Here is a 21581-nt window from a genome sequence, read left to right on the forward strand (position 1 = left end):
GATGTATATATATAATTTAAATTACTATAATCTAAAACTAAACTCTTTCACACCCTCATTGTAGCAGTATTTTGAGATTTGAGCTTTGTACCACTATGAAAGAATTGTATAATATTCGTAATTTTTTTGTTCAATATGTAAGGAAAAAAATTAAATTAATTTCAAATTTAAAAAAAAAAAAACCTTGAGTTACGAAATTAAAAAATCTCGACGAAATAAACGGCCCTATTTTTTTTATCATAAATGAAACGGTGCGTTTTCGGGAAACAAGACAGAACTGGGATGACCATTCTGACAAAGGAGTCGAAGATTCTAAAGCGTCAACGGTCAATTGCATCATGTTCGAAGAAAACTCAAAACGCTACGATTTCATCTTCTGCGTCTCTAATGGGACGTCATTATTACAGCCTGAAAGCGAGAATCTAAACTTTGGAACTAACTCGAAGTAACCTCAACTTTTAGGATTTGGAATCTGTATTTGAGTCTGATCTCAAATTAATAGCAAAAATATCAGTTAGGGTTTATTTAGTTTTCTTATTCATGGATTTTGGAAAAAAGAGAGTCCAATTTCTTCTCTTCGTCATTGGCATCATCGCTCTCAGTATCACGGGTACTTATTTCTGTTATCAAATTCTCTTTTTGTTTTAATTCTGTTTAGGCTTGAGTTTATTTGATCGCAATCTCTAAAGCAGAGTTTTTTTTTTTCCTCCCCCTTTTTGGCTGCAGCTGTAAGTTTTATTCAATTCTGATAATGCAAATCTAGTAGTTGTAACGTGGTACAATCAGTGAGTGATTACAACTGCAAAAGCAAATTAAAGAAGATAATGATTATCTTACTAGATTTGAAGCAGCACAGATGTGCATGTTTTAGCTTTTAATTACCATAGTTATCGACCAAATTGCTACATGCCTTTCAATTTTATGTAGGAGAAGTTAAGTGAGTAACACCCGTTAATGTGTGATTGTTATGCTGTGCTCGGTGCATTTGGTTGTGCTGAACATGTTGGAACGATTTAATGGTGTATGTGATTCCCTGAAGGAGGACTGTTTTGAACCCTAAGCTCTAGCGTCAACCTTTTTGAAGATCTCGATGATTTTTTCGTTGAGGGGGTTTGGGTGAGGGGGTTTATTTTTTACTTAAGGCAGGGACCTCTAGCACTTTGATAATTTATTGGATTATTAAAAAAAAAATGTCATAGTTGTTTTAATTACCTTTCAATGTGAATTTGGAACAAGGGCTGGCAATTTTCAAAAGTCCCTCTTTGCATTCTTTTCACTTTGTAGATCGATCTTTGCCTTTTATGATTTTATATCTGTGTAATTGATATGATATTAAATTTTCTAACAAAGTTTAGTTGCATCTTATACTTGTTCTAAGAATTCAGATTTTCCAAACTACTATGATAGTTTTAAGATATTTATATATAGTTTCTCCTTTGGAACCTTTGCGAGATTTTGATTCGTAAGTTTGTTGAATGCTCCCCTTTAAACTTGCACATGCTTGTCTTCATATTTGTGCACTGTTGTTTGCCCGATTGTACATGTCTAATACGTATGCCACTTGAGCATATGCTACTCTTTGCAAATAGACTCTTACCATTTGTTATTTATAGCTGAAAAATGCAGGCAATTGGTGGGGGAAGATGCTTCATCCCAGAGTGGGAAGTTTACAATCTTGAACTGCTTTGACATGGGTTCCGGAACTGTAGCATGTGGAGTGAAGGAGGGTGTAAAGCTCTATTTCTACAACATAAGAGCTGCTCATGTCGAGAGAGCAAGAAATGTAGCAATTGAGAAAGCAGTAGTTGATGCATTATCACAGGGACTGTCTTCCAATGATGCTGCCAAACAAGCTCAGAAAGAAGGAGCAAAGGCAGCAAAGCTCGCAAAACGGCAAGCCAAGCGTATTATAGGCCCCATTATTGCTGCTGGATGGGACTTTTTTGAAGCAATATACTATGGTGGTACCATCACAGAAGGGTTCATCAGGGGCACTGGCACTTTGTTTGGCGCCTATGCTGGAGGATTTCTTGGGGAGGAAAGACTTGGGAGGTTTGGTTACCTAGTTGGTAGTCATTTGGGCAGTTGGGCTGGCGGTAGGATAGGCTTAATGATTTATGATGTGGTTAACGGAGTGCATTTTTTGCTTCAATTTGTTCAAAGTGAAGAAAGTGAAGCTCATGATGCTCCAGTTGAGGAGAAGTTTCAAGACTATGCTAATGAAGCTCCTTCTTTTTGGAACTCTGAAGCTTCTGAAGATTCCAAGGCATCTGATTCTTCTCTCTATGAGAATTCAGAATCCGAAACATATGAAAATTCTGAGCTGTAATGAAGGGAAAGATTCTGTTTCATGAATTTTCATTTCTCAAAACTATGCTGATTGTAGATGCTACGTAAGCTGCATTTTAGTGACTCGTTCAAATTTGGGTATACATGTACTGATAAAGGTTTTATAAGTCATCCGAATTTGTCTTGGCCAACTGAAGCATTTATTTTTATTTTGCATTATTCATGAATTAGTTAGCGTATGTGTGCATGCTCTCTAACAGGATGGTCCATGCCAATCAGAGTTTTTGAAAGAACTAATAACGCTGCCAAGGGTCTTGGTGGTGATGGGCTTCTTAGCCAAACATAAGTAGCCTTTCCTTTGACAAAGTAGAACCCTTTTCACTTTCTTCTTTTTTCCTCTTTCCCTACCAAGTACCAACCACAAACTTAAATTCTCTCCATTGGTTATTATGCTACTTTTTTTTATCAGTCTTAAATATCAACAATGTATGTATAACAAAATTACGCTCTGTGATAAATGAGGTTGTTATGGAAAAATCTTAGGAACTCTCGATGTATACACTTATCTGTATTATGTTCTTGCCATTAGTACCTCGCTATCAATTGTGAAATAGTAAAGATACACATAATCAAAGCCAACGGAAAAGGGTGTTTGCACGACGAGTACTCAAAAGTCCAAACTTTTTTCGGTCGTTATATATATAACAAAATACCTTCTACATATGCACCATTAAGTGGATGACTTTGAAGAACTCCCACGGCTAGTACAGCTAGCTTAATCAATATTGAAGATGATATCAGAAAAAATGGAAAGAGAATAAGATCGTAGCAAAAGCTTGTGAAGGCTATCATCAAAAGGGACAAAAGATTGACTGAACTAAACTGTTTTGAAAACAACAGCTAGGAGAGCCCATTGACGTTAGCTTGTGGACGGTGTTGTAGGCCTAATAAAAAAAACTTAAAGACCCCTATCCACGATCCGTCGCGATCAGAATCAGAAGCATCGTGTGCGGGCACATGGTGGTCGTGTGGCTGCCACACAGCCCCGCCCCAAGTGGCTGCAGTTTCTTTGACTTCACTCGTAACCAACCAACATGCAAATAGTAGTGACCCACTTTAATTTCTCCTTTCCATGTATTGATTGTTGAAGCATTTCATTCTGTGGGCACGACGCGGGGCTCTACCAAGACGATATACATTTTTAAAGATTTGGACGGAGATAAGAAGCTTCACTAAATGCCAATCATAGTTTCCCATTAGTAGTTGAATTCGGACGATAGCGGGACAAAGTGTATTTACTATCACTCAAGGTACGCCTAAGAGCATCTCCTAGACAATATAAAATGAAGTATAATGGTATAAGAACATTAAACTATGATGTGTTAGTAGCAAAAGGATTGGGATTGGTGGTTCAAGCATAATTAGATAATTTTAACTCAGTGTAAAGGAAATCATAGTTTGAGGACCACCTTACTGCTGGGTGTGCAAAAGAATTAAATTAGCTCCCAACATTTGAGAGAAGATTCGATTCATTTTTCGGTTTAGATATTAATAGATAACACCTAATGAAATTCTAGCAGATCCTTTAGAAATGAAAAATGATAGTGGTGCCATAGAAACAACTATAAGTTGTTAACATGCTCTTTTTATTAATTTTTCAATTAGTTGTAAAATTATATTAGTGATCAAAAAAGGAAGAATATATTCCACAAATCAATTTACCATGCCATCCGGGGATTGGGGTTAAGCATTGAAGAAGCTATAAAATTTCTATACAGAGTAGAATAGTAAAAAATTATTGAGTTCAGTTATATTAAAATCGTTTTATAGTGTAACAATCTTTCATAACTATATGATAAATGTTATATTATATTATTTATTATTTATCACTTTAATGATTTGTGTTATATGTTAAAACAACTCCAACATATCATGGCCAAAATTATTTCTTTTTTTTTTTTCTCCAAGGCCACTGATGACATGCAAAGGCAATGACTTCATAATGGCATCAATTTCACTAGATTGCATTTTCCTAAAAATCCTACTCTGCCCTTGAAAGTGCTTTATCCAAAAAAAGGTACCCCAATTTCAGTGTCGAGTAGTCGCATTTAGTCCTCTTTGTAGTAGTGAAAGTGGCCCAATTGGATTAATTAATAAAAAGATGAATTTCAATGACGACATATATGTGTGTGTCTGTGAGTGTGTGTGTGTGTGTGTAATCTGCACATTCTTTAATGTCTATGCTTATGGCCTAGGCTGACTTTCTCTTATTGCTTTGGACTTTTAACCTAAAAGTGTTGAATTTATTGTAATTGTGTATAATTCCAAGCTGCTTTTGTCAACGAATGCAAGCGTAAGGAATACTTAATATATTTTGACATATTATTTGATTACTTTTAACAATTATTTTTTTCTCATAATGTCTCAATGTTTATCATTTTACCACCAAATTGTTAATAAATTGTTGATGCCACGTGTGTATTTTAAGAATTTCATTAAATTCAATATTTTAAGAATTTCATAAGATATAATATTTTTAATTTTATCAATTAATTATTTTAGATATATAAAATAATCAATTGATAAAATATTATTTCTTTGTATGTATTTAATTTATATTTTTTTAATTTAGAGAGTTAAATTGCTCTTATATAGCTTAGGGGTAAAATAGACTTTTTATTATAACTTCCATTAAAGATTAAGTCGAATTTAACAGTTTAGTGATAGAATAATAAAAAATAAGATATTAAGTAAAAAAATACTTGTAAGAAAAATTTAATAATAAAATAATATATCAAAAAATATATAAGCGGTAAAATCATAATATCCCTAAGAAATAAAGTTTAACATAATGTTCCCTTAAATGCTTAATGAATTGTTTGCCACTGTCCCAAACTATTCATCTGCATCTCACACGTGTCATTAGTTAATTGCATACATATTTAAACCTTTACTCGGCAGATTTAAGCTAAGACATATTTTGAGTGCTTTTTCGAGTATGCGAAAGCATTTGTCCACGCATGCTCGAGACACTGAATCCTTATTATAAAAACAAACAAACAAATAAATAAAAGAAAGGTCAAGAGAATAGCTTGCAAAAAGCACCCAATGGCAGGGCAGCACTAGTGGAAAAGAATTTATTATCTCTCATTTGCACCATTGAATCTAAAAGGTTAAAAAAGGTAAGAATTAAAGCATCTCTATCTCTTCTCGAGAAGTAGAATTTTTTTTTTTCTTGTTCAAACTATTTGATTTCGATGACATGAAATGTCAACAAAACAGGCTTCAAAACTGGCCATCCAAATTGTGTAAAGGGCACTTGTCTATTATTACATTATGGCAACATCAAGATGAATAAAAAAATTTAAGTACGTTTGTGTAAAGAAGAAATTGATGGTGGTGGTGCCCCAAACAGCTTGTATGATGATGCTTTCTTTCTTTTTTTTCATTTTTTTTTCTCCCCAATCCAATTTTCCTGTGTGGACTGTGGAGAATCTCTGAAAGAAGTCAAGGTGTCACTGTAAATTTGGGTCCCAAAAGTGTGACCCTAGGGCCCCTTAAAATTGAGACATTTTCATGTCACTTGCCATTAATTCCATTAATGATTATAAAGATTATTTATATGGTTATTTACATAGTTAAAGATATAACACTAATTAAGCACAACCCTGCTTGAAATGATAAAAGGCATACGAAATATTCGCTTCGGATAAAGTAAAATTAAACAATAGTTAATTTTTTATCGTGATTTTCTGAAAGAAACCACTTATTTAGGGTATATTTGAGAGTATTTTAATCTTCCAAATCTTTTAAAATTGAAATAAATCTTTAATAACGATTTTTGAGAATAGAAATATGTTTAAATTTTGTTAGGAAAATAAGCATGAAGAGCTTGAGTACTTTTTACAAGGGACATAAATGCGATTATACACGAGTATTGATGGGAAATCTTGAATGTTCTCATAGGTGACATCAATTAGAATGGGATGATCAAATAATAATAATATGCTTACATGGGTTTGTCTTTGAATTTGTGATAATAATATGTGTATATTTATAATAACTAATGAGAAATTCGAAATGACTCCTGGATATTATAGTTTATGTCGTCTAAATCATCAAATCAGATAAGTGCCTCAACCAACCAAAAAAATGCCTAGTAAATCAAGGCATCTTTCACAAAGAACGACACTAGGAAGTTTGAATTAATTAACTTACAAGACTATGCACAATTGACAAATATATTACTTGGCTATACACAATTTTGACAAATATATTACTTGGCTATACACAATTGACAAATATATTACTTGGCTATTCACAATTGACAAAATATATTACTTGGCTATACACAATTTTGACAAATACATTACTTGTTTTCTTCCATTTCTGAACGAGAAAGATTACAAGTTAGAATAAGCACTGTTGTCTGTTGTATTCAGATATACACACTGATATGTATTAAATCATTGAAAAAAAAAATGGATATAAACAAAAATGTCAACATTCAGGCAAAAGTAAAATGGCTCTATCAATCGGTTTGATCATTTCAATGTGACCGATGATCATTTACATTGCCCTCAGCGGACCCAACTCCTCGTCTGTTTTATGCATATAATATGATAAGACAAATGGGTTCCATGTATGCTAAGTTGATAAAATCCAGTGTGAACCGAATGATGCCGATCACTTGATGTCACTCAAGAAAATTGGCTTACTTGGTAATCGGTTAATTGATTATTACATAACTTGTTTTGCTGTCACAAGTAACCAAAAAAATATTTGGTTAACGATTTTAGAAAAGATATAATGTGAAACTTTAAAGAGCGGCAATATGAAACCATAAGGACGGGGGAATCTTCATAAATTTCAAATTTTTGATGATTTTTCACTGGCTAATGCTAAGTTACATGCATGTAACTTACAATCCTTTCACATAAATAGTGAGTAGTGTGAGCTCATTTACTATTCATGTAAGAGGATTGTAAGTTACATGTATGTAACTTAGGGGATCCTTTTTCACAAACCCTAAAGAATGATAAAAATGAGAAAATGGTCCAAAATCATAATACAAAAAGCTTCATCATCACTCCTCTAGCAGTTCATGAGCTGAAAGTAACAGCAATTCTTTCAGAATGAGCTAAAATGTAATCTATCACGATAAAGAATACTATAAAAGAAATAATACGTGGGAATCATTTAATAAGACAATAAAATTTCTTATGGTGAAAATAAAAGGCATGAGATTCTTATTTTTCATATACAAATTACATTTAACGGTCGTGATTCGCACCATATGTGTATCTTGTAATAATATAAATGGCTTTCATTCAGAAAGTTTCTCTAATTTCCATCACAATGGTCAGAATTTAAAAAAAAAAATCTCGATCACAAGTTTGTAACACAATTAACATCAAAAGCAGATGGGAGAAGGACTCATGCCTAACTGATAGTGAGTTTTGCAGGCCACGGCTATGAAATCAAAATGCCTCGGCATTAGGATCAGGTAATTTGATTCCAATTCCCAATAAAATTATGTGCATGTATCCTTTATTTTGTGGTCCACAAAAGTTCAATCCCTCAAAGTTTTATGCACAAGAGACAACACTATGCAAACTTCTCTCAAAACATAATCACCTATGCTTCTCTTAAAACTTAACCACCTATGCATTTACTTTGTCTTCATAATGCTTCTTACTTTTGGACAAAAAAAATCAGGAAGCCGGCGAGGGATGAATTGAAGAAAAAAAATTACATATTGGAAGAAGTAATTACGTGATTTATTATTGAAACGGTGTAATAAAAACAAGCTAAGTAATTGACTCACGATAAAGTAATCTGTTTGGAATTGAGGTTCAGCAGCCGTAAAAGTGTAGCACTAAATTATTTGATAAATATTATCTATTGTAAATTAAAAACTAAGTTGATTTGATTTGATTTTTATAATTTTATGATGAAAAATTTATTATGTTTTTACTAATTTTATTAAAATTATATTTATTACATATTATATATTTTTATTTTATAATATATTTTTTTTACAGCAACTATAAGGTAGAGTTAAATCACTTTAATATAAAAAAAAAAAAAAAACCAAAGGTGCTAGTTACTATTAATAATGCAATGGAAGCCAATGCTCTCTGCAAAGTGGACCCCACAGTTGCCCATAAATAATAACCCGATTGGAGGTTTGAACTTGTCCTAAGCCTTGACACAATTGGTCCTGTGTTGTTTTCAATACCAATATTTTTCTGCTCTGTAAGTTTGAAAGAGTCTCCAATATCAATATCCTCATAGTGTCGACATGGTTTGCCAAAATGATGCTTTGGTAAAAAAAGTCTGTGAGTTGTATGAGCAAATCTCAGGCCTTGAGAGTCTCAAACCCTGCAAAGATGTCAACATGCTCTTCACAAACCTTGTTGTCACATGCATGCCACCAAATTACCCTATTGATGTTACCAAGCTTTGCCAAAGCGTTCAAGACATTAGGTCTAAGCTCATTAGACTTTGTGGTGAAGCTGAGGGCCTTTTGGAATCCCATTTCTCTTCTATCCTAGCTTCATTTGAAAACCCTATTGCCAATCTCAATATTTTCCCTTACTATTCAAACTACATCAAGCTTAGCCAACTTGAGTTCAACATCCTTACCCAACATTGCTCTCGCTTCCCTACCAAAATTGCATTTATTGGGTCCGGCCCTCTTCCTTTGACTTCAATTGTTTTAGCCATTAATCATCTCACTACTACTTGTTTCGACAACTATGATATTGACCCTTCGGCCAATTCCAAGGCTCTTAGCTTGGTTTCATCTGACCCTGATTTGTCAACACGAATGTTCTTTCACACTACTGATATAATGAATGTTTCATCAGCGCTTAAAGACTATGAAGTCGTTTTCTTGGCAGCGCTGGTAGGGATGGACAAGGATGAAAAGATTCGAGTCATCGATCATTTGGCTAAGTACATGGCTCCCGGTGCTCTTCTAATGCTGAGGAGTGCTCATGGAGCTCGTGCCTTCCTTTATCCGGTTGTTGATCCTTGTGATCTTCTCGGGTTCGAGGTTTTATCTGTCTTTCATCCTACTGATGAAGTGATCAATTCAGTGGTACTTGCGCGTAAGTACGTAATGCCATCACTCGAGCAACAAGATCAGCTTAGCCCTAAAATTCTGCCTAAGAAATGTTCCAAGATTGAAGCCTTCAATCCCCTTCACCATGGAAGCATGATTGATGAATTGGCCATTGAGGAGCAGCTCTCATGAATTTCTTCGCGTTCCGATCATGAATTGGATCCTATAATTGCTCTTCTGGCGTGTTGATCACGTATGTCTAACATCTTATTATACATCTACTGGTAGCAGGTTAATGTCATCATTTTGTGTCTTTGCGTCTTATGTTTCAATAAACTATACAATGCCTTGTAGACCAATCCCTATGTCCCGAGAAATTAAAATTAATCTATCTGATTTCCTTCTATGTGAGCTTTACTTTTGTTAATCTTGAAAGATTTCATTATAGAAGCTCATCTTTGATAATTTATATATATATAACTAAGATTTTTTTTTCTTCTCTGTTTTAATTCTTTTGTGATTCTTTAAATCATAAGAGGATCTTAATCCGTCGTACGTGAGTATACATGTGAGTATGTAATGCATGTTTCTTTCATTAATTTTCTTCCTCAATTTCTTTTCGTGAAAGCAAAATGCTTGTACCAATTTTGCTTACCCTTTGGCATAAGTGTAAGAACAAATTGCGGATAGAGTGACGCCATACGCAGTCCGCTAGTTGGCTTCCGTAATGAATCTAACACAAATTAGTCAAGAAAAGGACAGTCAACTGTTTTAACTGTTCTAGATATAAGCTGACGACATGTGGGCGCATTAAATTGTTGTTTCGTTTTGTGCACATGAATGCTTATCTTGTTAGGATAGGAAAGCAGTGACTGAAGCAAATTAGAGATGAAGCGGAAGAGATGTACAAATCAAAAGTCCAATTGAGAATTGCCCTTCAATTTTGTTGTGTTGCGATAATATATCATGCTTCATTTGTCAATCAGTGCAAATTGTAGAAATATGCCATAATGTTGGCATGCTTTGATATCTTTATCAGTTACAGTGATGGTGCGTTCTCTGGAAAATCTGTATTTGATTTCAAGAAGGAATAATCGCTCTGTCATGTCAAGCTAGTAGCGGTTAGTTCTACAAGATCAATGAATGGTAGTTGTCATTTTACTTAATTTGTTTGTGACAGCCCGTGCTGCTTATCATTAATATCAAAGCTAGCTACTGGCTCTTAAGATTGATTTTAAGCTTTAGTGAAATAATTTCATATGCCAGTATTAGTTGGTTCAACCGACAGACTCTATTCATATGATATAAGAGATTTGGAATTCGAATCCTATACAGTACTCCAGAGATAGTGGAAAGAGTTTTGTGGTACGTTTACCAGGGTTTGAAGAATTATTTGGAGGATTGGTAGCCATGAGCACTTTTGCCACACCATTGCATGCTAGCTCTGAAGTGCGTAATTGCATATTTTTTGCCCTCTTTTCTAACGATCACTCTGCTTTGTTCAACGCAAGAGTAGTTTTATTTTTATGTACTGTTTTAGTCAAGATTTTTCTTATCCGAAAATAAAATAATAATAGGAGTTGAAATAGCATTCTCAATACTACAAGACTTGAACATCTTGATAAGTGTAATCAATAATATCTTATTGTCTTTAAAATAACACATAATGTTAATTTTAAGTTAATCGAAGAGTCAATATGTGAACATAAATTACTTATAAAGTCATTATTAACGGAGCTGTCTGATGAGCTATAAAATAAGAAACTTATGTAAAATCTAATTTTGAGAACATTAAAAATAATATTTATCATTTATTTACCACATTGTCAATTGTATTATAGTAAAACATAGAAAATAAATAAATAAAATGGTCATGGGATTTGTTGTTGATACAATTTTTTTAGTCTTTTGACTGAAAAACATCTGCTTCCCACAAAAGACATGGTGAAGTTTATACCCAAATGAAACTTGGAAGCAATTAGGCTTATCAGTTGGATAGCAAAACAAAATGACCCCATAAAAAAACCACACACAACACTCTAGGGTAACTTCTAAAGCCAACTGTTTTAGCCCCAACTGCTTTGTGCCATTTTCTTGTATTACGATCACTTATTCTTATTACAACTCCTTTTTTTTTTTTTTTAGAATGAAGAATTAGAATACGAAATGAAAATGATTGATGATATTTATTTATTAAAATAAAAGGGTAATGAGAATAATGTACGTGGAGTTTACATATTTTTAAAATTAAAGAATAAAAATTTGATTTTCATGGGTGGTTGGAAATCATGATCTCATTTATTCCCCTTAAATTTCACAATTTCACTCCCATCATCAATTAAAGTATTATTATATTATTGTTATTGTTATTATTCTTATTCTTGCCATTGTTGTTGTTATTAATAAAATAATAATAGTAATTTAAATTATCCTTTTCAATTTTTATACAAGGTAAATACGTCAATGGAAATACAGCTTATTCAGATTTCAATTCTTATAGCTTAGGTAAACAACTTATTATAATTCTCATTCTTCATTTCTATTTCAACTCATTCCAATTCCTACCTATTTTGATGTGAATCCATTCCAATTAACAATTGATAAATGCACCATCAAATTCTATCTGAACTGTTATCAAGAAGTCCACCATGACAAAAAAAAATTTTTGGTAGACTGATAAAATTTTATTGTAATATCAATAAATTTATAATATGATATGGCGTAATGTCATCATAGACTCTCCTAAATGTTTGAACTTTGAATGCTGCACATAGCACAAGCCCGACGCCCACGAAACAAAATTGCATGCCTACAAAACTTGACGCCCAAGTGATAAAAAAATATGTGGCCGCTTTACTGGTTCACACAAATAGGTAAACAAGAAGAGTCATGCTATTTGCACCGCTCAAGAACTCTGATCAAACCCATTTTCTACTTTAATTACAAAAATATTCCTGCATATCTATTTAAAGAAAGAAAGAAAAAAAATTGGATTCCTGAGCCATTCATTTTGCCCTCTGATTAGGCGTTATAATACATTTGAGGTATTTTATAATTTCTCCAGCTCTAGAGTGCACTAAATCTTAATTTTCTCTCTCCAAATAATAATAATAACTTTCTCTATATATATATATATTGTATAAACGTTATAAAGTAATTTTCTTTTATGTCCTATAATATTTTTATTTTAGTTTCAATTTCCTCTCATAAATATAACAATGATGAACACTTTTCATATTACTAATAATCTTAATTCAAATCTTATTCCTATTTCTCAACAAAACCCCTTAGGATCTGGACTTTCTCTCTCTGAAAAGAATTTAATATTCACTCTTCAAAGGAAAACTTTTTTTTTTTTTAAATTCAATACATTTCCTTATGTTAACTGTAATGGCTTATTTTTCATATGATTTAAAATTATTTAAGCACTTTTTTCTACAGTTAATTAAAACATAAAATGAATTTCCTGTATTTTTATGATGTTGAGGAATGGCATTCATAAACAAAATCTGTATTTCTACAGCGTTTAAGAATGAAGCGGGTGCATGGGATGGTACCCCCAATTTTTGGTAAATTACTTTGCGGTCCCCCTTATTTGCTGAAAAGTGAAAAAATTAGAAACTTTAAAATTTTACGGATAAGTCTAATATATTTCTATTATTTACACTTAGAGTATATTCTTATTATTTATATTTAAATACTAAACCATAGTTGATTATTATGAAATTTTTTACATTGTTATTGGTCATATTATTATTAATAAATTAATTTTTATTATATATTTAAATTATTTATAATTGATTAAATATATTTTATGTTGTTTCCAAAATATAGATTAATATTATTGATAAATTAATATACTTTTATTATATATTTAAATTATTTATTATAGATTAAATCGATACTACGTTGTTTTATAAAAAAATGTTTTATGGATAAACTTAGAAAAATATATCAATGTCATTGAAGTAAATTCTTGTTTGATCTAATAGACAACTCATATATGGATAAAATAGGGGTACCATGTCTTAAGTGCACGGTGGCTGGACCCTTAAAAAGATAGCTTCTTGTTTTATATAAAATAATTTATAATGTCAAAATCGTAAAAAGTAGAAACAAAGGGTTTTATTTTTATAAGATGCGTAAAGGGTGTTAGAAGCTCAACTCAAACAAGAAATCATTTCTTTTAAAGGACATACACGACTCGTCGTCGCCGAGAGGTGAACAGAAACGAATTGTCGTCTATTTTCAAAATTGAAAATGTTCTATCTTGACCTACCGATTTAAAAGCTGTATTGTGAGGGTGAAAAAAACAGTAGCGCCAAATTGGACCACAGGGAAAAAGTTTCTTAAAAGCATATTTGAGCTCGTGGAATCTATAAATATTCCTTTATAAGAAAAGACTCAAATTCAAAGCAAAAGCTGCTCCTCCTCTATAATTCAACATTAATGATGAAAAAACCCCTATAGGCATGTTATGTACATACAGGTAAAGTATGCACGCGGGAGTTGAACAGACACATGAATCTACGATATAAACAAAGTAGTTTAAAAAGTCAATTCTGATATTAATTTGATCTAGTTAAAATCTGAAGTATTTAAGAACATGGGTCCCCGATCATTACTGCTGTAATTGCCGCCGAGTGTTGCTCCCTCCAAGAGGGCAAACCTCATATCTTCGGATGGCTTCCAGTGCCTCTTCCTCTGATTGATAAACCAGTTGCTGATTTGCTTTTGGTCCAGTCCTGTCTCCTTTGAGAGTTTCAATTTGTCATCTTCCTGTACAATCATATCAATCATTCATTAAATACATAATCTCCATCTACTTACTCAAGTCAATTTTCTGAATACGGACGTCTGTATTTTATAAGATGCAAACTTGTGTGAAATGATAGTTAAATTACTAGCTTCGATCATAAACTGAAGTCATATAAAAGCTATTAAATGTCGTTCACTAAATATATATTAAATTTGCTGTAATATTGACTTCCCCGTTTTTCAAAATGCAGACTTACATATATGACCATTAGTAATTTGGCACTAAGCTCCTATAATTTGACATTAAATTTGCTAGAAATAAGCAATGTATAAATCTGCATACAAACATAAAGACAATTGACTATATATTCCTTCAACTTTGGACAACAATATTATGCACAAATGCTAACATATGCCAAAATGGGTTACCTTAAAAAAAAAAAATTGAGCAAAATGGAAGTATATATATAGCCAGCAATTAATTACCGTGGGATATGGCCATCGATAATGCTCGTTCCACCAATCCATTAGTGTTGTTTTCGCATCTTTTGGTAGCTTACCCTTCTTTTTTTTCTTCAAGAATTCTTTCTTCAAATTGCTAAGATAGCCACTATACTTGCGCATAAGCATTCCTTTAATATCTTGATCATCAGCTGGACCGCTGCTGGCATTTAAAAAATCCTGACAGTCCAGTGGTTCAGCTTCCTCGTAGCTTAATTCTTCCTCTGAGGTCCCAGCTGCTTCATCTACAAAGACATTGAATCACAGATTGGTTTAATTGCAGGGAGATTTCCTAATATTACACCAATTGGATTTTGAAATAAAAACATAGGAGTTAATAAAAAACAAAAATAATAGACATTAAGTTAAACCACTTAACTCTTGACCCAAAAGTTTAACTGAAAAGTTAAGATATTTATATTCAGGAAGAGACAAACAGACCAAGAAATGATCGTAATACAAATATTTGAGATCAACAGAGTTAATTTGCACATGCTGCTAGCACAACGACTTGAATCTGATACTATGTTAGTTAAATTATTTCACCCAAGAACTTAATCTAATAAGCAATGATCAGTGTCGACAATTAACATCTCATTATGACCTTATGTGCCTAGCCAGAAATTTCATGTTTTTTAGTAAGGAGTTCAGGCTTACTAAAATTGTAAAGTTTTATAAATGCTTTCCACTGGCTTTGAAGCATGCAACCTAATTGAAAATATTCAACTGAGTTCTTGATAACCAATCACCATATTTTTTTTCTTAGAAAATGATAGTGAAAATATAAGATAGTCTAAAAATCCAATTCTTTTCTTAGGATTAACAGTTACAGTAAAGTGAGCATTTAAGTTAAAAAATATAATAGAAGAAATATATCAGAGTTAATACAAAATTCTAGTTAAAAAATCTTAGCAAATTTCATATTGTACCGTATATAGAGAATTGTAACCAGATAAAAAATAAAAAATAAAAAATAAAATAAAAAACCAAATCACAGGACTTGAAGGAACAAGCTCATTAATAGTCACAAGCCTTCAATAAATAAATAACATTGCCCGTGAGCTTTCACAGCTTTCACCCACATATAAAGAAATTATCAACTACAATGTTGAATAGCATTATTCTGCAATTATTCACCCAGTGCATACAGGCATACAGCACATCAAAATAGATAATTTATTATAGACACAACCCGCAAATTCCTCATTGGTGCCATTTATAGAGTACATTTACCATGTTACTTCAATGTGATTGCAGAATGTCATTTTCACTAAACATGGTAAAAAATAATACTATAGATTTTGACACAAGAAAGCACTAATAAACCATTTATATGGTACATTATTAATAATTTAACGGCTTTGAAACATTAATTTCAACTAAATCGTAAAGAACTATTCTTTTAACATGCACAGTATAAAATAATAATGTAGAAAATGGTAAACTAAACAGTGAAAGTTTATTATTACCCGAGGGATAATCCAAGGTTCTTGTAAATTCTCCATTACAAAGATTACTCAGTTGTAATTCTATGTTGCTCAAGAAAGTAGTTGCTTCATCAAACGGCTTTGCCAGCTCTTCTTTGTATCTGCGCAGTACCTCACTGTATGATTCCTAGACAAAGAAAAAGAGAAACAAGAATCTTTTATGCACAGGATGTTGCAATCAAATCATAAAGAAGTTACTGTTTTCATGATGATTAAAACCAAGAAAACAAGGGAAAATAGATTAAATGCTTGGAACCTTATGCAAATTAATAGTTTGAGTAATAGTAAAAATATAAAGCATTTTTGGTTGAAATTAATGATGAATTTTAATTAAATAATTATTTTGATTCTTCTCGTACAGTACCATGAATTCATCAAGCTCCGGATCAGCTCCTATTTCACTACTGCATCTTGTTGTGTTATTTTCTCGACAAATTTCTTCAAGAAGAAATGCCACTTCGGAGGGGACTCCAATCTTTTGTACATAATTAAGCACAAAATAAGACAATCAAGGGGAAAATTTTGAAAAAAAAAAAACTTTAGAAAATTGTGCATTAGAAACCTGAAGAATCAGTCACCTTTTGGCAGTCAATGTAAGCAGATAGTAGATTTGGAAAACGAGGATGATTTGCGATCCGTGCCTTAATAAGATCATCAGAAATATTATCTGAACCAGCTGCCGCAGTGATTTCGCTATTGAATTGAAGCATGGAATCAACACATGGTGGGTTGTACAATTCACCGGCAGTAGTAGTATTAGCAGTGAAGTTCCCAAGAGAAAAATTTTCAACTCTCAAGAAATCATCTGATGAATATGAGACGGTAGCTGCTGCGGGATCATCAAGTCTGTTGTACAAATCTTCCATTATAAGCACCGTCCACTGTAATATAAAAAACGATACCTTTTATCTAGGATGATATGAACCAATATGACCGATCAAAAGCCAAAACTCTTCTGCAAGATAGGGTTTCTTCAACTGGCTTGATGATCAACAAAACCCTTCTTCGAAAAGATCTCAGTGACTCGTTTAGTGAGAAAAAAAATTCAGCAATATGTTTATACGTAGTTGAGGATCAAAGAATCTGGAGATGATGATGATCAGAAGCTGAAGGTGATATTAGAAACCCTAAGAGAGAGAGAGAGAGAGAGAGAGAGACCTGGAATAACAAGTTACAAGGTAGCTTGAGAAAAAGCAACTGAGGCTGGAAGTGATTTTAACAATATTAAACAGAAACAGTAGTTGAGTAAGTTTGATGAACTTGAATGAAAAGGGACTAGACCTCACAGTCTTTCTTTCTTTTCCAAGGCAATAAGAGACCTCCCGTGGCCTGTGCTATGCCATCAAGAAGAAAGAGAGAGAATATGAATTGCTTTTGCTTTGAAGGACTCAACACAACACAACGCAACCGCACGTTCTCGCACGCTCTGCAATAGTAGCAACCAGTAAAGTTTCATTCATTCATTCATTCATTCATTCTAGGCCTCTTCTCTTTAGCTCATTGATTCTATCATCACGTACAGTTTCTGAATTATTCATTTTTGGTTTTGCTTTTGTAGTTGCTTTTGGTTGTGTTTCTGTGGCTGCTTTTAGAAATAGCCCGTATTTATAGAGGTCTTAATTCTGTAACTATCAATCCTTCATCATCTGAAACCGAGAAAAAAAAGTAACACATGACAATATTCTAACACTTTTCGATGTGTGATTGGCCAATACACTGATCGTTGTGGGCCCCATGTCCACTATTTCACACTTTTTTGCAGTATATGTACACATCCTACCATTTTTTCTGTTCATATCCCACTTCCATCCCCAATGTGATAATTCAATTTCATTTTTATTTTTAATCTCTTTTATATATAGTTCTCTTCATTTTTTATTTTCTTTCCGCATATGCTACATGGATTTTAGGATTGTGAAATAAGAGATCTAGAGTTTTACCATCACAATTTCTTTTTTTTTTTTAAATAAAAAAGTAAACCTTTTATTAAGATAAATCATTAAACAAATACTAGAATTGAGTTGGCACACTGCCCAACTATATAATAGGTTCCACATTTTCTATAACTAGTCAATAATCACACTTACTTATTTGTTTAGGAGAGCTTTTCATTCTTGATTGAGTATAGAGTTGACCGGTGCTAGGTGGATACTTGAAAAAGATATTTCTATGTCGAAATAAATATGTAGTCTAAGATTTAAAGAAAATAGATTTCTTTTTTTAAGTGAGCAGTAATTTAAGAACATCCAAAGATCTTTCTTTTGATAAGGGACCTATATTTCTTGAAAATTAAGGTGACGTAAAATTAGGGTTTTATCTTAAATCCTAACTCTAAGGACATAAGACACAATTTCATATCAGCACACATATGTAGATTTATGTAGGGTTTATACATTCATTCTATACACGTCATTCTTCATCCTTTTCTTTGTGTTCCTAATCATGATTTTAATAGATGATAGATCCAAAATTATTTTGAACTTAATTTCACTTTATGTTCTCATTTCTCTTTATAATTTCCTTATGAGATCTATTTTGAATGTCATTTTTATCCCAAATGATCCCTCCTAAATTATTTGAGAGGGACAAGTGGCAATAACTGTTTATTCCTTGTACAAAGAATTAGGTACATACACGATTCAATTTTCTTTTTTAATATTCTAAAAAGAATATTATACCTCCATTCATTGATCATCTTAAAATTTCCCATATGTACCATATCATAGATAGCTTTTTCCTTTTTGTTTTTTTTTTGGGGGGGGGGGAATTATAGATAGGTTTAATATTAAGTAATTATGTTGTGATCCAACCTTAAATAACATTATTATTATGGTGTTGTATGAATATCTGAAAGCAATGGTGAAGGGTTTTTAAATGAAAGCAAAAGAAAGGGGATCATTTAATTAAAAAGACTCAAAGAAAGAACTACATAAGATTGTTAGATAGTTTCAGTCGGATCATCCAATGAAATTTTATAAAGTATTGTAATTTTATTTTTCCTTTCTACCTGAAACATTTTTCATTAAATGGTTCTCCGGCATAAATATTAGTGAATTTCTTATAAAGCTAATGATTTTCAATATAAAAACTTTGATGAATTTCTTAAAAATGTTCAAAATTATGCTCTGGAAAATTGACCAATTCTAACAGAATAGAATTCCCAATAAGAAAACAAATCAAAAATTTTCATGAAAACAGTAATATCTGCTTAAAGAAAAGGGCGAAAAGGGCAAAAGAAAGCAATATGGGATGATGGATGTTTCAATAAGTAATGTAGATTACCACGACAGACGGGCAGGGAGAAAATATTATTAATGGTATCTGTAAAGTAAGAAATGTAATTAGGGCAAATCTTTGACTCGGACAACTGTCAAGTGGCTCTGTGTTGTATAACCAGGTGCCTTAGATTTTAATCGACATAATCTTAGCTTTTAATTATAATATTGTTGTTTTTGTTGAATAAAAACCAGCAAAAGGAATAATCCAATTATTGTTTAAGAGGAAATCGATTTTAAAATTAAATGATTTTGATTCAGATGGCCAAAAGCACCAGTAAAACACAAAAGAGAATCCCCATCTTTTGGGATGTAATTATGAGCCTTTCATGGAGAACATAATGAGAGAATTAAACAGAGGGGAAAAAAAATCTTCAGGGTTAAGATATATACCAATTCAAGATAAAAGTAATTTTGTGCTGCCTAGTGTTCAAAAGTGCTTTTGTGAATAACATAATTGTCAAATCCACATGGAGTTATTTTGCATATATTTGTCTTGATCATCCGATTATACTTAAAATTAATATGATTTGGTCTCTTTGCTGTTTCTTTTTGGTCTAGGTCTAAATGGCGACTACTGCCAAATTGAGAAAGTTCTCATGCCCACTTAATTTCTATTTCTATTATAATTTTTGTATATTTTTGTGCAACTGATTGGGAAAATCAGAAGTATCCACATTTTATATTTTATATGCATGCAAATAATATAAATGATATGAAACCAAAAAGAGTGATATGATACCAAGCAAGATAACGAAAGGATAATTATCGGAACTTCTTCACGTGCTTTTTATTTTATTTGTAAATCTCTCAATATTTTTTTATCACAAATAGCGATAGTTATTTATACCCAATGCTGAATATCAATTAGTCGTATAATTTATTTTCTTTTTGATAAAGAAAGTAAGCTTTTCATTACTTCACAACAGTGAAAATATTTGATTTTGTTGGAAGAGAGTCCAGCCATTCAACAAGACTATTGTGTTCTAAATCTAATTTAATTAAGGAGTGGTCATAAGCATTACATAATCTAAAGATGTACACATTTTACATGTTGAAAATCCTTGTTGTTACTTTGGATTTATGAAATTATCCACAAGATTTTTGATTTGCTATCCTGCTTGTTGTTTACTAAGCTTGCAACATTTTGGCAATACGTTTCTACGGCTTTAGATTGGAACTCTGTATTTCTAGTCGCCTGAAAACCCCATTTTACAGTTTCACTTGCTGCATAATTAACATCTTCACCAAATTGAGTTTGTTGAATTGTTGCAGCTATGATTTTGTTATCTGAGTCCCTAATTACAACTCCCAAGCATGCTATATTCTCGTCACATCTAATGACTGCATCTAAATGAACCTTGACAACATGAGCAGGGAGGGGACTCCACTTGTGATGCATTTTAGACAGCTTCTTTTCTGCAAAACTTTGTCCACATTTCTTAAGTCTCTTAAAGGCATCCATCACTAGTTTTGCTTTTGAAACACTTTCTACAGAGTAGAAACTTTTCTTATAAAAAATCCACATCATAAAACACAAAACCAAGCAAACTAAAATTAACAACCGTAAATTTGGATAGAGAAACAATAGCAAACAACCACAGATCTTTAGATCTGAGTGGAAGAACATACCACCACAAAATTGAAAATCTGAGTGGAATAACAAAACCACCACAAATCTGAGGATATGAGTGAAGAAAATAAGTAAAGAAAATAAAAGGAAATGAAAAAAAATAAGGTTTCGCAGGAAAACCAACTTATAGAGCTGATTTTCCAGCGAAAGAAGAGTTGAAATGCTTTTGGATGTTTAGTGGGAAGAAGAGAGAGAACCCTATCTATTTAAAAGAGAATTTTATGTTCATAATTGGTCGCATAATTAACAACACATTTTTTTTTAAGGTGTTGTGTGCTTTATATCATGTGAAAGTAATTAATATGATGCACAACTCACAATATTTCAAAGGAAATGATACACACATACATCACAAACAATATAACTACTTTTATAATGCTCTTTTTAAAATTATTAGTGTATGTCTGGCATGACTTATTTAGTGGCTATAAGTGCTTATTTAATCTCATAAGCTCTTATCATAATTTTTATTGTTGTTTGTTTGTTTTTTTTTTTAGTAGAGCTTTTAGAGTTTAAATAAGCTATTTTGCATCTACTAGTAAAAACTTAAATTTTGGGCTTTTGGGAAT

The 21581-nt window shown here is 32.2% G+C and overlaps 3 protein-coding genes across 3 annotated transcripts; 2 read left to right on the forward strand and 1 right to left on the reverse strand.

The window, feature by feature from the left end:
• The first annotated feature begins 296 nt into the window (after positions 1 to 296).
• Positions 297 to 2480, forward strand: LOC102621088 (uncharacterized). The gene is made up of 2 exons (XM_006472132.3): positions 297 to 610; positions 1614 to 2480. Exons 1-2 carry the CDS (start codon positions 541 to 543, stop codon positions 2327 to 2329), a joined length of 786 nt encoding a protein of 261 aa, XP_006472195.2. The 5' UTR covers positions 297 to 540; the 3' UTR covers positions 2330 to 2480.
• Positions 2481 to 8473: 5993 nt separating this feature from the next.
• On the forward strand, positions 8474 to 9757 carry LOC102621359 (nicotianamine synthase). Its single transcript, XM_006472133.3, has one exon. The coding sequence runs from the start codon at positions 8594 to 8596 to the stop codon at positions 9548 to 9550; it is 957 nt and encodes a 318-aa protein (XP_006472196.2). The 5' UTR covers positions 8474 to 8593; the 3' UTR covers positions 9551 to 9757.
• A 3990-nt stretch (positions 9758 to 13747) lies between these two features.
• On the reverse strand, positions 13748 to 17666 carry LOC102622339 (homeobox protein knotted-1-like 1). The gene is made up of 5 exons (XM_052442841.1): positions 16683 to 17666; positions 16469 to 16579; positions 16087 to 16231; positions 14603 to 14862; positions 13748 to 14137 (listed from the first exon to the last, which is right to left on the reverse strand). Exons 1-5 carry the CDS (start codon positions 16968 to 16970, stop codon positions 13937 to 13939), a joined length of 1005 nt encoding a protein of 334 aa, XP_052298801.1. The 5' UTR covers positions 16971 to 17666; the 3' UTR covers positions 13748 to 13936.
• Between the last annotated feature and the right edge of the window lie 3915 nt (positions 17667 to 21581).

This window comes from Citrus sinensis, chromosome 5 (assembly GCF_022201045.2).
Source record: "Citrus sinensis cultivar Valencia sweet orange chromosome 5, DVS_A1.0, whole genome shotgun sequence".
In the NCBI taxonomy this organism is placed as follows: Eukaryota; Viridiplantae; Streptophyta; class Magnoliopsida; order Sapindales; family Rutaceae; genus Citrus; species Citrus sinensis.

Excerpts from the sequence above, each read along its gene's own strand:
- LOC102622339 (XM_052442841.1), bottom strand. The coding sequence starts at position 16,970 with ATGGAAGATTTGTACAACAGACTTGATGATCCCGCAGCAGCTACCGTC. Across the intron at positions 16,580-16,682 it reads CTTACATTGACTGCCAAAAG|ATTGGAGTCCCCTCCGAAGT; the intron begins GTGACTGATTCT and ends TATGTACAAAAG. Across the intron at positions 14,138-14,602 it reads ATCGATGGCCATATCCCACG|GAAGATGACAAATTGAAACT; the intron begins GTAATTAATTGC and ends ATGATTGTACAG.
- LOC102621359 (XM_006472133.3), top strand. The coding sequence starts at position 8,594 with ATGGTTTGCCAAAATGATGCTTTGGTAAAAAAAGTCTGTGAGTTGTAT.
- LOC102621088 (XM_006472132.3), top strand. The coding sequence starts at position 541 with ATGGATTTTGGAAAAAAGAGAGTCCAATTTCTTCTCTTCGTCATTGGC. Across the intron at positions 611-1,613 it reads CATCGCTCTCAGTATCACGG|CTGAAAAATGCAGGCAATTG; the intron begins GTACTTATTTCT and ends TGTTATTTATAG.